At 39.0% G+C, this 17568-nt stretch overlaps 1 protein-coding gene across 1 annotated transcript in view; it reads right to left on the reverse strand.

The window, feature by feature from the left end:
* Window positions 1-234: 234 nt before the first annotated feature.
* rnf207a (ring finger protein 207a) overlaps window positions 235-17568 on the reverse strand; it is a 63742-nt gene continuing 46408 nt past the window's right edge. The window contains exons 14-19 of the mRNA XM_061977622.2: window positions 17209-17386; window positions 12979-13164; window positions 12855-12906; window positions 12673-12790; window positions 5039-5131; window positions 235-1575 (exon numbers count right to left, since the gene is read on the reverse strand). Of these exons, the coding sequence (XP_061833606.1) occupies window positions 1512-1575; window positions 5039-5131; window positions 12673-12790; window positions 12855-12906; window positions 12979-13164; window positions 17209-17386 (691 nt within the window). The 3' untranslated portion in view covers window positions 235-1511. The remainder of the gene's footprint in view (window positions 1576-5038; window positions 5132-12672; window positions 12791-12854; window positions 12907-12978; window positions 13165-17208; window positions 17387-17568) is intronic.

Here is a 17568-nt window from a genome sequence, read left to right on the forward strand (position 1 = left end):
ATGTTTACAGTATGATAATTGTGATAGAAATGTGAATTTTAGGCACAGAATATTTTTTACAATTGAACAAGGCAGTAGATTATACAAGCTTGGACAGAAAGTTAATAATGACACCAATTCTTTTTTAATTGGAATTGTTTAGTACTGTTTTACCATTTGTTTACTGTAAAAAGTGTTTATACTGTTTATACTTTCAATTAACAAATTGAAGTCTTGTGAAAGGTTGACAGGATAACTGGCATTAACTGTCAAAATAATTTCAAACTATTGAAGTTAGCTTACAGAATAAACATGTCAATCAACCCATATGATTTTTGCTGTAATATTTTTGTTTTGAAAAGTCACTGTGACTGATAGAAAAGTGATGGTTTTAGCAACATTTTAACCTGTCTGAATGCAATCAATCATTTTGCGTCGGGGGGCGAACCTGAACCCCCCACCAGGACTTTGTCCTGGACCTACCGGGGTCTGCGGCCCCTGGACCCTGGCTACTAGGTTTTTCTGATTTCAAAAGTTGGCAGGTATGAGTACGTATTTTCTATTGTTTCATTGAAAATAAAACAGCATTTGGCTGTCATCTGTTTTAATTAAGAGACACAATTGTGTCAAAGTCATGATTTTTTTGTTCATGCTTGAAATAAGAAATTATTACTTTTGTAAAAGTAGTTTTATACTTGTGAGTGTTGATAACACAGCTTTGCAACACTTGATATTCTAGTTTCAAGCATGTTTTACTCAATATAGGTCATCAAATCTCAGCAACAAGCTGTAATATCTTACTGAGATCATTTAGGACCAAAACACTTAAAACAAGTAAAACACTCCAACATAAAATCTGCTTAGTGAGGAGAATTATCTTATCAGACAGAAAATAAGCAAATATCACCCTTATTTGACATATTTTATCTTACTTAGATTTCACTTTTTGCAGTGTGATGGCGTTAAAAGTCATGTTTGATGGTCTCACCGCATCTCTCATTAGCTTACTAACCCTTGGCTTTGCTTCTACGCTAAAAGGAAACAAATCTCCATTAAATCTTTTTTTTTTTTTTTTACGAAAGTGATCATGACAGCGATTGCGGTATTTGTTGATGGCGCTCGTTTGCAACATATTTGGAACTTGTCAAAGAAAAAAAACACAACTTTAGGACGCGGTCTTGCATTCAGCCCAACGTAAAGATGCTATTCCCACGCTGTAAGACCCAGTGCCTACTTTGGAACCTGATCCAAACTATAGTACTTTGGAAATACTGTCTTTGACTTCTGCTATGTTGCAGTGTGAAAGAGGCCATGGCCTCCATGTTGTTACCTTGTGGGCCTGGAAGAGCGACGCCTCTTCACGGGGACGATGAGGCGGGTCCACGTGAGGTCGTGACACGTCCACTTAGCTCTCCCCCCCCCCCCCCCACTGCTCGGTCACCTAGAGGTTCTGCCTACATGACCGGGTCACACGCCGACATGGGGCGGGGAAATCAGACCACAGTTTGGGTTTTTTTGCGATGTGGGCGGGGCTAAAGCATGAGAGGGTGGGTGTTCTTGTCTCTGTCTTGGTCGGTCACACATGTCTGCTTGCCGCTGAGGAAGACAATGCGATAGGACACAACATTAGGTACCATGAATTGATAAACATAGACCCCGACTTAAACAAGTTGAAAAACTTATTGGGGTGTTTCCATTTAGTGGTCAATTGTACGGAATATGTACTGTACTGTGCAATCTACTAATAAAAGTCTCAATCAATCAATCAAAGTACACCTGCGCCCTCGGGGGGAGAAATAGATAGAGCGCAGACCTCTGCCAAGGCTTAATTAGACACACAAGAAATACTTTTCAAAATGATCTCAACAAGCTAAAAGTGCAGATCAGAATTAAACGCAGCAGATATTGTACATGATACGTATTTTCCTAATATGTACAGTAGTTAAATGCTGCTGAAAGTGAAGGCGTTTAACTGGTAAAACTACTATAATAATAATAATAGATTTTATTTGTGAAAAGCACTTTACATTGAGCAAACAACCTCGAAGTGCTACAGTGTATTAAAAAATAAAATAAAAAGATAATAAAAATAAAAACTAGAATAGCCTAATAGCGAGAACTAGTATGCATATATCTAAAAAAAAAAGCCTTTTTTAAAAAGAAGGGTTTTTAAGCCTTTTTTAAAAGCATCCACAGTCTGTGGTGCCCTCAGGTGGTCAGGGAGAGCGTTCCACAGACTGGGAGTGGCGGAGCAGAAAGCCCGGTCTCCCATTGTTCGTAGCTACTACTGTTGTGAAGTGAAGTGAATTATATTTATATAGCGCTTTTCTCTAGTGACTCAAAAACCCAATATCTGAGTTACATTTAAAGCAGTGTGGGTGGCACTAACAGCAGTGACTAGGATGGCGGAAGCGGGGATCGAACCTGGAACCCTCAAGTTGCTGGCACGGCCACTCTACCAACCGAGCTATACTGTTACTATTAATATTTAGCCATGTGATCAAAACATAAATGTGCGTTTGATTATTTCTATATATGTTTTTCACATTTCTATTATTCTGTGCGTCCAACAGAGCTGCAAACTTAGTTTTGTTGTGTACATTATATTCAATGTTAAACAAATGTACAGTCAAAATACAGTAGTTATATTTAATATACTACTATTTGTAATTATTTTCTTTACATGTGTTATATTATCTTATGCCTCTAAAAGAGCTGCTAACCTCCTTTCATGTATAATTTATATATATATATATATATATATATATATATATATATATATATATATATATATATATATATATATATATATATATTTGTTCTATTATTCAATGCAATTAAAAGAGCAATTATTTTAGTATTTGTAATATTGTAAATACAAAACCTATTTACACATTTAATATAATACCCTGAGAGGGACAAGCGGTAGAAAATGGATGGATGGTCGGATATATGTTTTCAAAACGTATTTCATTTTTCTATGCAGCTACTTTAAAGGCCTACTGAAATGCGATTTTCTTATTTAAACGGGGATAGCAGGTCCATTCTATGTGTCATACTTGATCATTTTGCGATATTGCCATATTTTTGCTGAAAGGATTTCGTAGAGAACATCGACGATAAAGTTCACAACTTTTGGTCGCTGATAAAAAACCCTTGCCTGTAGCGGAAGTAGCAGACGAGTAGCGTGACGTCACAGGTTGTGGAGCTCCTCACATCTGCACATTGTTTACAATCATGGCCACCAGCAGCGAGAGCCATTCGGACCGAGAAAGCGACGATTTCCCCATTAATTTGAGCGAGGATGAAAGATTGGTGGATGAGGAAAGTGAGAGTGAAGGACTAGAGGGCAGTGGGAGCGATTCAGATAGGGAAGATGCTGTGAGAGGCGGGTGGGACCTGATATTCAGCTGGGAATGACTAAAACAGTAAATAAACACAAGACATATATATACTCTATTAGCCACAACACAACCAGGCTTATATTTAATATGCCACAAATTAATCCCGCATAACAAACACCTCCCCCCTCCCGTCCATATAACCCGCCAATACAACTCAAACACCTGCACAACACACTCAATCCCACAGCCCAAAGTACCGTTCACCTCCCCAAAGTTCATACAGCACATATATTTCCCCAAAGTCCCCAAAGTTACGTACGTGACATGCACATAGCGGCACGCACGTACGGGCAAGCGATCAAATGTTTGGAAGCCGCAGCTGCATGCGTACTCACGGTACAGCGTCTGCGCATCCAACTCAAAGTCCTCCTGGTAAGAGTCTCTGTTGTCCCAGTTCTCCACAGGCCAATGGTAAAGCTTGACTGTCATCTTCCGGGAATGTAAACAATAAAACACCGGCTGTGTTATCCGGCACAACAGTCAGGGGGTGCATTCTACGGCGGGGGTGCATTATCCAGCACAACACCTGCCACAATACACCGCTTCCCACCTACAGCTTTCTTCTTTGCTGTCTCCATTGTTCATTGAACAAATTGCAAAAGATTCACCAACACAGATGTCCAGAATACTGTGGAATTTTGCGATGAAAACAGACGACTTAATAGCTGGCCACCTTGCTGTCCCAAAAATGTCCTCTACAATCCGTGACGTCACGCGCTGACGTCATCATACCGAGACGTTTTCAGTAGGATATTTCGCGCAAAATTTAAAATTGCACTTTAGTAAGCTAACCTGGCCGTATTGGCATGTGTTGCAATGTTAAGATTTCATCATTGATATATAAACTATCAGACTGCGTGGTCGGTAGTAGTGGCTTTCAGTAGGCCTTTAATATAGCCGCTTGCCGTATTTCTCAAAATGTGGTACGCCAAAGAATCACCTTATTAAATATTCTGTGTGTAATGTTACAGTGGCCAAAAATATTAAATATACTTGTTAAATAATACCTCTGACTTGTTTTTAATGAATACTTAGGCCGACTACGCTACTGTATCGTAATGTTGTCATAATGGTGGTACTTGGAGGGCCACGTTTTTTCGAAAAAGTTTGAGAATCACTGTTGTACTTGATTCAATTTGATGAATAATACTTCCATTACATTATTGAGGTACATGAGAGGAGGTCAAATGTTGGAGACTCTCTCTACAGTAGGAAGGGGATTTATATGTCCTCATTTGTCACGATTGACCTGACACATGAAACGTGACAAATTTTAAAGAGGATGCAGGATAAAGTGACAGAAAATAACCCTGTGCAGAAATTGACATTTTTGCATTGTATTATACATCAGGTGTTGTGTAAGACAGTGTTAAAAATAAAACCATCAAAAGCAATCTGCTTTTGTATAAATTTAAGTTAAGTTAAATACAATTATTATTATTATTATTATTAATTATTATTATTATTTATCTTACAAAATATATATCAATATATATCAAAAATAATATTGAGCAAAATTTAATTGAAATATTGTCAATGTGGCCCTCCAGCAGTGCTCGGGTTGCTCATGCGGCCCCCAGTAAAAATTAATTGCCCACCCCTGCGCTACAGGAAGGTGTGTTGTAATAAATGTCAGCTGTTGCGTGCATACCTACCTGTCTTGTCTTTCTGTTGCCATTGTGCTGTCTTCGTAAATCTTCAACATTGTTTCTGTGCGGTCGTCACAGTGCTCTTTGGGCTCCTGCAGCCTGGAAAATATTTTTTTTTATTTTACGTACTTTTATTTTGAAGCCTCAGAATGTAGGAGCTGCAAGGCGTGTGTGTTACTTCACTGCAAAAAGTCAGTGTTCAAAAACAAGAAAAAAAATAAATAAAAACTAGGGGTATTTTACTTGAACTAAGCAAAATTATCTGCCAATAGAACAAGAAAATTTGGCTTGTCAAGACTTTCCAAAACAAGTAAAATTAGCTAACCTCAATTAACCCAAAAATACCTGTAAAATAAGTATATTGTCACTAATAACAAGTGCACTTTTCTTGGTAGAAAAAAAAAAAAGAGACCTTTTTGCTCAATATGTTGAAAAATATTCTTAAATGAAGTAAATGCTAGTGCCATTATCTTGACATAATGATATTACATTTCTTGAAAGCAGCAAACTTATACTAAAAACTAATTTATTGTTCTTAATGGAAAGGCAACAAGGCAAGCGCTTGTTACTCTCGGGGTCTCCTAGCTGCTCAGGCAAATCATATTGTCTAAAAATGCATTTTTCCATGGATAACATGACATCATCGCGCCAAGTGTGTGCTCTTTCAGTCAATTAGTGCGCATATATACAGCCCGGCCCCCGGCCAAAAATGTTTTAATTGTAATTTTGAAGAATTTATCTGAATGTGCATGAACTATTTCTGTTCAAAATTGTTATAAATGTCACATGTTAAATGTTTAAATATTAACTGTCAGTTTACTGTACTACTATATGAGTACATATTTTCTATTGTTTCATTGAAAATAAAACAGCATTTGGCTGTCATCTGTTTTAATTATGAGACACAATTGTGTCAAAGTCATGATTTTTTTATTTCATGCTTGAAATCAGAAATGATGACTTTAAAAAAGTAGTTTTATACTTGTGAGTGTTGATGACACAGCTTTGCAACACTTGATATTCTAGTTTCAAGCATGTTTTACTCAATATAGGTCATCATTTGTGTAAAAGTAGACAGTTTTATGTCGTCCACAGCTCCTTTACCACATGGGGTCCCCCAGGGCTCAATCCTTGCCCCAATTTTATTTGCGCTTTACCTTCTCCCCCTTGGTTCTATTTTTAGGAAGTACAGTATTGCATTTCATTTTTATGCCGATGATTGCCAGATTTATTTTCCCATGGCACAAAATAACACGGTTCAAAGTCTTATTGACTGCCTGCACGACATCAAAGTCTGGCTTTCAGCTAACTTCCTGAGCCTAAATGAAGACAAAACAGAAGTTATGTTGTTCGGTCCAAGTCGCTCTCCCTCCCCCAACGTTGACCTCGGCACTCTGACCCCGTATCTCAGCGACTCTGTCACAAACCTGGGGGTAAAGTTTGACTCAGATTTTAAATTCGAAAAACAAATCAGCAGCGTCGTTCAAAAAAGCTTTTATCAATTACGCCAAATAGCGAAAGTGAAACCGCTTCTATCAAGACATGATCTTGAGAAATTAATCCACGCTTTTATCTCGACTCGTCTTGATTACTGTAATGCCCTGTATGTAGGCATTAGCCAGGCCTCCCTCGCCCGCCTGCAGCTCGTGCAGAACTCTGCTGCTCGTCTGCTAACACAGACCCGCAGACGTGAGCACATCACCCTTATTTTAGCGTCCCTTCACTGGCTCCCTGTGTGTTACCGAATACATTTTAAACTCCTTTTATTTGTTTTTAAATGTCTAAACAACCTCGCGCCAACCTATCTCTCCGACCTCCTTCAGCCTTACTGCCCCACCCGATCCTTAAGATCAGCCGATCAGCTGCTGTTGACGGTCCCTGACACAAGGCTGAAGCTTAGAGGTGACAGAGCTTTCGCCGTTGCTGCTCCCAAGCTCTGGAACGACCTACCCCTGAGTGTTAGACAAGCCTCCTCTCTTCCTGTTTTTAAATCTCTCTTAAAAACATACTTTTATTCCATGGCTTTTAACACTGAGTGATATCCATCCTGCAATGGCGCCCCATAATACACCTGCTGTGATCCTGTTTTTATGTTTTTATGTTTTTATTAATTCTATTTTAATTATTTATTTTTTATCGTGTTCTGTTTGTGTTGTGTTGTGTTTGCTCGGTACTCGTTTTATCTTTTAACCTGCTCATTGTACAGCACTTTGGCTACCCCTGTGGTAAATTTTAAATGTGCTTTATAAATAAAGTTGATTTGATTTGATTTGATCAAATCTCAGCAACAAGCTGTAATATCTTACTGAGATCATTTAGGACCAAAACACTTCAAACAAGTAAAACACTCGAAATCTGCTTAGTGAGAAGAATGATCGTATCAGACAGAAAATAAGCAAATATCACCCTTATTTCAGATATTTCATCTTACTTAGATTTCAGTTTTTGCAGTGTTCCACGCCAGTTAAGTTTTTGGCAATACAACTTGTTAGGGTTTTGACATTTCGGATTATTGTTTTAATTTCCGCAATATTATAATAATATAATTGATATACTGTATTTTCCGGACTATAGCGCACACACCCACAAAAAAATGTTTTCCAAATATTAGCCGCACCAGACTATAAGCCGCAGATATATATATGTTGTGAAATTAGTTGTTTACACATAAATATTCTGTAAATGTACCTTAATTGTTTCCAAACGTTGCCTGAAACACGGCAGTAAAACGGCTGATCAAACAAAACAGAAGTCATGGTCATGGACCCACTAGCTGCGGAAGCTAGCTCTCCAACCAGCTAAACAGACTGAATAACTCCACGGTGACGTTTTGGTGAATATACTGAGGAATTTGTGAAAGTTAAACAATACAAAAAGAATGTCGTTGTAAGTTAATAATACTAACACAGACACTTGTAAACGTTTTAGCATGCCAGCTAATGACGCAAACTTCATTACATTATGATAGCACGAACAAATATGCATGAAAACACCCCTACAGACATCACACATGGGACGGTTTAGTAAGTTAGAATTGTTTTAGTTATATTGTAAAACTTGCAAACATTCCTTGGAATGATGAATGAAGAATCCATATGAGTAGAAACGCTATGGATGCTTATTTTCGGTTTACGGCAGTAAAACAGGAAGTACACTTTCAACCCGCAACACCGGCAGTGAGCAAACCCGTCCAAAAGATGGCGCCATAGCACAAACAATAACCCACTTTTTCAGTCCTCTGCTTGGGTTTAATGCAAACTACTGAACACAAAACATTATGGGTGTTAGTGGAAAACCCAAAAAAATCATAAATTAGCCGCACCTTTTTATAAGCCACAGGGTTCAAAATCTGAAAATTCCGGTTCATAGTCCGGAATTTATGCTAATTCATATACTGTGTTTTCCGGACTATACGCCGCTACTTTTTCTCAATGCTTTAAACCCTGCATCTTATAAAACGGTGCCGCTAATTTATGGATTTTTTTTCGCTAACGGCCAACATTTTTGTATTCAACAAATAGTTTTCCAAAAACACCAACAGAGACACTGAAAAGGCGTGTCATTGTCGGCGCTACGGCGCCATCTTCTGGACAAGTTCGCTCGAAAATGTACTTCCTGTTCCGTGCCTTGAACCGGAAGTATATCGTTTACTTTCCGTCCGTAGCATTTCTGATCAAAAGGATCCTTCATTTTCATCACCCCAAGTAACGTTTGTAAGTTTTACAATACAAGTAAAACAATTCTTACTCACTAAACCGTCCCAGGTGTGACGTCTGTAGGAGTGTTTTCATGCATATTTGTACCTGCTATTGTAATGTAATCAAGCTAGCGCCGTTAGCATTAGCTAATATGAAAACACGTTTACGAGTGTCTGTGTTAGTATTATCAACTTACAATGGCATTCTTTTTGTATTGTGTCACTTTCACAAATTCCTCAGTAAATTCACCAAAACGTCACCGTGGAGTTATTGAGTCTGTTTAGCTGATTGAAGAGCTGGCTTCCGCAGCTAGTGGGTCCATGACGATGACTTCTGTTTTGTTTGATCAGCCGTTTTACTGCCGCGTTACAGACACCCTTTGGAAACAATTATGGTATGTAAATAAACATTTACAGAACATTTTGTACCGGTGTAACAGGGTCAATTATGTCTTGTAAATAATGTATTTTATCATGTTTTATTATTGTTATAATTACACAAAATGTGTAAGTTACATCTAAATACCTGAATGTTGTTCGATGTTTTGTCAATGTGGAATTGTCTCGTTGTCCCTCCTACTGCAATAATTACTGTGACACCTGTTTTTTTATATGCGTTGGACACGCCTTCCAACTTCCCTTTTGTCTACGATAACGGGAGAGGTAGGCGTCCATACGACGACAGAAAATGTATTGTCTTGTTAAGAACTTAAGTTCACTTTCTTGTTCATTATTATATTTGTGTAGGGGCTCGACGATGGCAGAAAGTTATTAACAACAATTGTATTCTGTGTATTATCAGGTATGTTTTTATTTCACTGTTGTGCGCAACCAGAGGTGGGTAGAGTAGCCAGAAATTGTACTCAAGTAAGAGTACTGTTACTTTAGAGATTTATTACTCAAGTAAAAGTAAGGAGTAGTCACCCAAATATTTACTTGAGTAAAAGTAAAAAGTATGTTATGAAAAAACTACTTAAGTACTGAGTAACTGATGAGTAACCTGTTCGTTTACTGATGATGGCAACAAATAATGCACGATAACATAAAAATAGCAATGAGCAAATTCAGAGCCAGGAATATCTCTTAAGCAACTAAAACAATAATATATATTAAATAATAATACATTAACATAAAAAAATGAAGGAAAATTGAGCCACAATAACTTAACAGCACCATAGGCTCAGTAGGCAGAGATTACAAAGGAAAATAACAAGTTAGCCTTTACGCAAACCATAAACTGATAGGTGTGGGCTGCACCTGGGCACACACTGTGCACTTCTGATTGGTGTTTCTATGCATGCGTGAGTGAGTGTGTGTGTGTGTGTGTGTGTGTGTGTGTCTATGAGGCTGCAGTGCGTTAATAAATTATACCCCACGATGTACATTTGACAGTGATTCATAGTTGGTAAGCTAACATCAGCCTACAGTGACAGCCAAAATATCTACTAACGTTACTTATCGCCATGTGCTTCCTTAAATTTGACGTTGAGTTCATGTAAGCTTAAGCTTGTTAATCATGTGACCGCCTGGCTCTGTTTGATTGGTGAAACGGAGTCAAACGTCACCAGTGACTGTATTTGATTGGTGAAACGGAGTCAAACGTCACCAGTGACTGTATTTGATTGGTGAAACGGAGTCAAAGGTCACCAGTGACTGTATTTGATTGGTGAAACGGAGTCAAACGTCACCAGTGACTGTATTTGATTGGTGAAACGGAGTCAAACGTCACCAGTGACTGTATTTGATTGGTGAAACGGAGTCAAAGGTCACCAGTGACTGTATTTGATTGGTGAAACGGAGTCAAACGTCACCAGTGACTGTATTTGATTGGTGAAACGGAGTCAAACGTCACTAGTGACTGAATTTGATTGATGAAACGGAGTCAAACGTCACCAGTGAGTATATTTGATTGGTGAAACTGAGTCAAACGTCACCAGTGACTGTATTTGATTGGTGAAACGGAGTCAAACGTCACCAGTGACTGTATTTGATTGGTGAAACGAAGTCAAACGTCACCAGTGACTGCATTTGATTGGTGAAACGGAGTCAAACGTCACCAGTGACTGTATTTGATTGGTGAAACGGAGTCAAATGTCACCAGTGACTATATTTGATTGGTGAAACGGAGTCAAATGTCACCAGTGACTGTATTTGATTGGTGAAACGGAGTCAAACGTCACCAGTGACTGTATTTGATTGGTGAAACGGAGTCAAACGTCACCAGTGACTGTATTTGATTGGTGAAACAGAGTCAAACGTCACCAGTGACTGAATTTGATTGGTGAAACGGAGTCAAACGTCACCAGTGACTGCATTTCATTGGTGAAACGGAGTCAAATGTCACCAGTGACTATATTTGATTGGTGAAACGGAGTCAAACGTCACCAGTGACTGTATTTGATTGGTGAAACGGAGTCAAACGTCACCAGTGACTGTATTTGATTGGTGAAACGGAGTCAAACGTCACCAGTGACTGTATTTGATTGGTGAAACGGAGTCAAACGTCACCAGTGACTGAATTTGATTGGTGAAACGGAGTCAAACGTCACCAGTGACTGCATTTGATTGGTAAAACGGAGTCAAACGTCACCAGTGAGTGTATTTGATTGGTGAAACGGAGTCAAACGTCACCAGTGACTGCATTTGATTGGTGAAACGGAGTCAAACGTCACCCGTGACTGTATTTGATTGGTGAAACGGAGTCAAACGTCACCAGTGACTGTATTTGATTGGTGAAACGGAGTCAAACGTCACCAGTGACTGTATTTGATTGGTGAAACGGAGTCAAACGTCACCAGTGACTGTATTTGATTGGTGAAACGGAGTCAAACGTCACCAGTGACTGTATTTGATTGGTGAAACGGAGTCAAACGTCACCAGTGAGTGTATTTGATTGGTGAAACGGAGTCAAACGTCACCAGTGAGTGTATTTGATTGGTGAAACGGAGTCAAACGTCACCAGTGACTGTATTTGATTGGTGAAACGGAGTCAAACGTCACCAGTGACTGTATTTGATTGGTGAAACGGAGTCAAACGTCACCAGTGACTGTATTTGATTGGTGAAACGGAGTCAAATGTCACCAGTGACTATATTTGATTGGTGAAACGGAGTCAAACGTCACCAGTGACTGTATTTGATTGGTGAAACGGAGTCAAACGTCACCAGTGACTGTATTTGATTGGTGAAACGGAGTCAAACGTCACCAGTGACTGTATTTGATTGGTGAAACGGAGTCAAACGTCACCAGTGACTGCATTTGATTAGTGAAACGGAGTCAAACGTCACCAGTGACTGTATTTGATTGGTGAAACGGAGTCAAACGTCACCAGTGACTGTATTTGATTGGTGAAACGCAGGCATGTGATAGATCCTACTTTGAAGGTCTGTCTGACAAACAAAGCGTGCATTAACAGATGGATAAAAATCAGTAGCGAGTAGCGAGCTGAATGTAGATAAAGGGAGCTGAGTAAAAGTAGCGTTTCTTCTCTATAAATATACTCAAGTAAAAGTAAAAGTATGTTGCATTAAAACTACTCTTAGAAGTACAATTTATCCCAAAAGTTACTCAAGTAGATGTAACGGAGTAAATGTAGCGCGTTACTACCCACCTCTGTCCGTAACTCCGCCCTTTTGTCTACGATAACGGGAGAGGGGCTCGACGATGGCAGAAAGCTATTGACAACAATTGTATTCTGTGTATTATCAGTAAAGTGCAGCTGAGCAACCCATGGTGTCGGTCGTGTTCCCCGCAGAGGAAAAGACCACCGGTTACACCGGTATACAGCTACGGCTTATGTTCCGGTGCGGCTAATATATGTAAAAATATTTATTTCTTCTAAAATTGGGTGGGTGTGGCTCAAATACCGGCGCAGTCTATAGCCTGGAAAATAGGGTAATTTAAAAAAAGTGTCCATCTTAAAGGAAGTATGTCAAGCCATCACCTGGGCTCCAGTCTCTCCTTGACCTTAGCGATGGACAGGATGTAAGGGCTGATCTGCCTGGCAATGGTGGTCAGGTACGAGTTCTCCTGCTTCAGCTGCATCAGATCGTGAAGCTGTGCTGCAAGAGTCGGAGCAATGTGGACAAGATCAACCACTACGTGAAGTCCAAGTGTTACACCAACCTTCATAGATCTCCTGCTCATTGGTGACCCTCTGAAAAGTCTCCTCCCAGATCTGTGAGGGGAAACAGACAAGATGATTGTGCAGGGGTGTAGTAGTCCAATAGTGTGGGGGGAGGTATGGCACCTCTTCAAACATGGCCCTCATGGTCTCCACTGTGGAGTACTGGGAAGCTATCCGGCTGTCGATGTGCAGCGATCGGTCCAGGATCTCGCCCATTTGGTCTGTGTTGATAATGGAGTGGTGCTTGGTCAGATCTCTGTGCAGCTCCTGGACCTGGTCCTTCAAGGTCTGTATTTCTGTCTGCAGAGTCTGGAGACGCACGGAGATGTAGACTGAAACATTCTCTCCAAACTCTTTATAGGGATGTCCCATTGAGGGTTTTTTGCTGCCAATTCCGATACCGACCATCCATGAGTGAGATCGGCTGATACCAGTATTGTATTTATTTTCCGGACTATAAGACGCTACTTTTCTCTTTTTCCTCACGCTTTGAAGCATGTAGCTTGCGACTAATTCATGGATTTGTCTTCGCTAATGACGATAATGTTTTGTACTCAACAAATACAGAGACACTGAAAAGGTGTGTTATTTTTTTGTGCTACGGCGCAATCTTTTAAATGAGTTTGCTCAATGTACTTCCTGTTTCCTTCCTTGAACCAGAAGTTTAACCGTCCATAGCGTTTCAACTCATATTGAGTCTACGTTCATATCACTCCAAGCAACGTTTGTAAATTTTACAATATAACTAAAACTATTCATACTTACTAAAGCGTCCCACGTGTTATGTCTGTAGGAGTGTTTTCATGCTTATTTGTACGTGCTATTGTAATGTAATCAAGCTAGCGTCGTTAGCATTAGCAAATATGCTAACATGTTTACGAGTGTCCGTGTTAGTATTATTAACTTACAATGGCATTATTTTTGTATTGTTTCAGTTTCGTAAATTCCTCAGTAAATTCACCAAAACGTCACCGTGGAGTTATTGAGTTTAGTTAGCTGATTGGAGAGCTAGCTTGCGCAGCTAGCGGGTCCATGACGATGATTTCTGTTTTGTTTGATCAGCCGTTTTACTGCCGCGTTACAGACACATCTTGGAAACAATGTATGTAAATAAACATTTACAAAATATTGTGTAAATAACAAATTTTACAACGTAACTAATATATGGAAAAATGGAAAACTATATATATATTTATTTATCTATTCATTAACAATTAAGGTATGTACCGTATTTTTCGGACTATAAGTCTCAGTTTTTTTCATAGTTTGGCCGGGGGTGCGACTTATGTGTGAAATGATTAACACATTAGCGTAAAATATCAAATAATATTATTGATCTCATTCACGTAAGAGACTAGACGTATAAGATTTCATGGGATTTAGCGATGAGGAGTGACAGATTGTTTGGTAAACGTATAGCATGTTCTATATGTTATAGTTATTTGAATGACTCTTACCATAATATGTTACGTTAACATACCAGTTGCTTATTTATGCCTCATATAACGTACACTTATTCCGCCTGTTGTTCACTATTCTTGATTTATTTTAAATTGCCTTTCAAATGTCTATTCTTGGTGTTGGCTTCTATCAAATACATTTCCCCAAAAAATGCGACTTATACTCCAGTGCGACTTATACATGTTTTTTTCTTCTTTATTATGCATTTTCAGCAGGTGCGACTTATACTCCGGAGCGACTTATATCCCGAAAAATATGGTAAATAAACATTTACAAAATTTGTGTAAATAACTAATTTTACAACGTAACCAATACATGGAAACATTGAAAACTATATATATATATATTTATTTATTTATTAACAATTAAGGTATGTAAATAAACATTGACAAAATCTTTGGTACCGGTGTGTGTGTATATATATATATATATATATATATATATATATATATATATATATATATATGTATGTGTGGGGGGAAAAAAAATCACAAGACTATTTCATCTCTACAGGCCTGTTTCATGAGGGGGGTACCCTCAATCGTCAGGAGATTTTAATGGGAGCATTCGCATACCATGGTTTATATAGGGCACAGAGTGGGTGGGTACAGGCTGGCCTAGGGGCGTGGTGATTGGTTCATGTGTTACCTAGGAGGTGTTTCCGTCTATGGCGGCATGTTGTTACAATTTCGCTGCGCTTGTTGAGGGATGACAGGTCTGGACGGTAGATAATAAACAGTTTCTCTTTCAAGCATAGGTTGCATCTTTTATTACCACTATTGTAAGGTGTGCTGGATGCAAGAATTTGCCATGTTATTGAATATTCAACATTATTGTCTTTGAGGTCCCAAATGTGTTTGCTGAGTTCTGTGGTATTTCGCAGGTTTTTGTTCCTGAAAGAAGCCTTGTGGTTGTTCCATCTGGTTTTGAATTCACCCTCGGTTAATCCTACATATGTGTCGGATGTGTTAATGTCCTTGCGTATTACCTTAGATTGGTAGACAACTGTTGTTTGTAAGCATCCCCCGTTGAGAGGGCAATCAGGTTTCTTTCGACAGTTACATGCTTTGTTGGTTTTGGAGTCGTTCTGACTGGGGGTCGACGGCTCATTTGCAATTGTTTTGTTGTGGTTTGAGATGATTTGTCGTATATTGTTCATGCAGCTGTAGCTCAATTTGATGTTGTTCTTGTTGAATACTTTTCTTAGGTTGTTGTCTTTGGGAAAGTGTTTGTCAATCAGGTTGAGGAATTTGTGTCCAATGTTCGTTGAGACGTTTTTGCTGTATGGGGGGTTGTACCAGATGATGCCGTTTCGTTTTCTGTTCTTTTTTGGCTGGTTTCCTGGCGTGGGTTCATAGGTGAGGGTGAAATTGTATCCGCTTTCATCAAGGGCTTTTTGGTACGGGGGGGTTGCTTGGTCAAATTCAGCTTTGCTGGGTGCCATGTCATCTGCTGGTGTCAGTCCACTCTGTTTCCTGAGATCCAGGGTCAACGCAGCCGTCTACCAGCAAGTTTTAGAGCACTTCATGCTTCCTGCTGCTGACCTGCTCTATGGAGATGGAGATTTCAAGTTCCAACAGGACTTGGCGCCTGCACACAGCGCAAAATCTACCCGTGCCTGGTTTACGGACCATGGTATTTCTGTTCTAAATTGGCCCGCCAACTCCCCTGACCTTAGCCCCATAGAAAATCTGTGGGGTATTGTGAAAAGGAAGATGCAGAATGCCAGACCCAAAAACGCAGAAGAGTTGAAGGCCACTATCAGAGCAACCCGGGCTCTCATAACACCTGAGCAGTGCCAGAAACTCATCGACTCCATGCCACGCCGCATTAACGCAGTAATTGAGGCAAAAGGAGCTCCAACCAAGTATTGAGTATTGTACATGCTCATATTTTTCATTTTCATACTTTTCAGTTGGCCAACATTTCTAAAAATCCCTTTTTTGTATTAGCCTTACACAATATTCTAATTTTGTGACACACGGAATTTTGGATTTTCATTTGTTGCCACTTCAAATCATCAAAATTAAATGAAATAAACATTTGAATGCATCAGTCTGTGTGCAATGAATAAATATAATGTACAAGTTACACCTTTTGAAAGCAATTACTAAAATAAATCAAGTTTTTCAAAATATTCTAATTTACTGGCTTTTACCTGTATGTATGTATGTATGTATGTATGTATATATATATATATATATATATATATATATATATATATATATATATATATATATATATTATATATAATATATATATATATATTATATATATATTATATATATATATATATATATCTGCGGCTTATAGTCAGGTGCGGCTAATATATGGAAACATATTTATTTCTTCTAAAATCCGGTGGGTACACACTCTATAGCCCGGAAAATACATTTTTCAACGTATTATTGGTGAGTGCTATTGACAGTGTTACAATATCAACACACTATTCCAACTAGTTCCTTATTCTCTATTATTACACACAATTGTTTGAGCAAGACTAAGTCAATAGTACACAATAACTCAACAAAAGCTATTACTGTCTACTATTCTTTTTAAATTCTTAGATTTTTGCCTTCAAAGTCCTCCTGTGTAAAGTAGTAAACATTGACAAAAGCAAAAATGACATAATTTGAGAACATAAAGCTCTAATCACTCTCGTATCATTCATATACTGATACAACCCTTGGTATCGACACTACCAATTTATTGATTGATGCGCCCTTATATGTGTCGTGTACTGACTGCGTCAATGTTGACTCGCCAACAGTTGTCGTTATCTTCTCGAGTTTAAATTGAATGACTTTTAAAGACTTCAATGACAATCCCACAGGATGAAAGCATGCATCAAAAAGCAAAGAAATGAGGAGAGTTTGAGCTGACTGTACTCACCCTGTAGCTGTTCTCGTAGTTGTTACAGTGCTTGGTGAAGGGCGTCTCCCGGCCCTCAGCCAGCAGGACCTTGGTGCAGATGTTGCGGTGAGACGTCGGTCTCCGCCCGAACACCGAGCCCAGCGGCACCTCACTGAGAGACAGGGAGCGGCAAGACATGGAGAGAGGCGACTGCAGCCTGAGGTGAGGAGAATATCAACGGCTGTTTTCCTTCTCTCTGCGTCAACTCACACACGTGTCCGTTACAGTAATGCGCTGTAAAAACCACCACTGTAGATCTTACGGTAAAAAACTGAATTTTACATTATTTTACTGTATCAAAACAGTGGTACCGGTTTTCAATTCACAGTAAATTGCTCT

This window comes from Nerophis lumbriciformis, linkage group LG18 (assembly GCF_033978685.3).
Source record: "Nerophis lumbriciformis linkage group LG18, RoL_Nlum_v2.1, whole genome shotgun sequence".
In the NCBI taxonomy this organism is placed as follows: Eukaryota; Metazoa; Chordata; class Actinopteri; order Syngnathiformes; family Syngnathidae; genus Nerophis; species Nerophis lumbriciformis.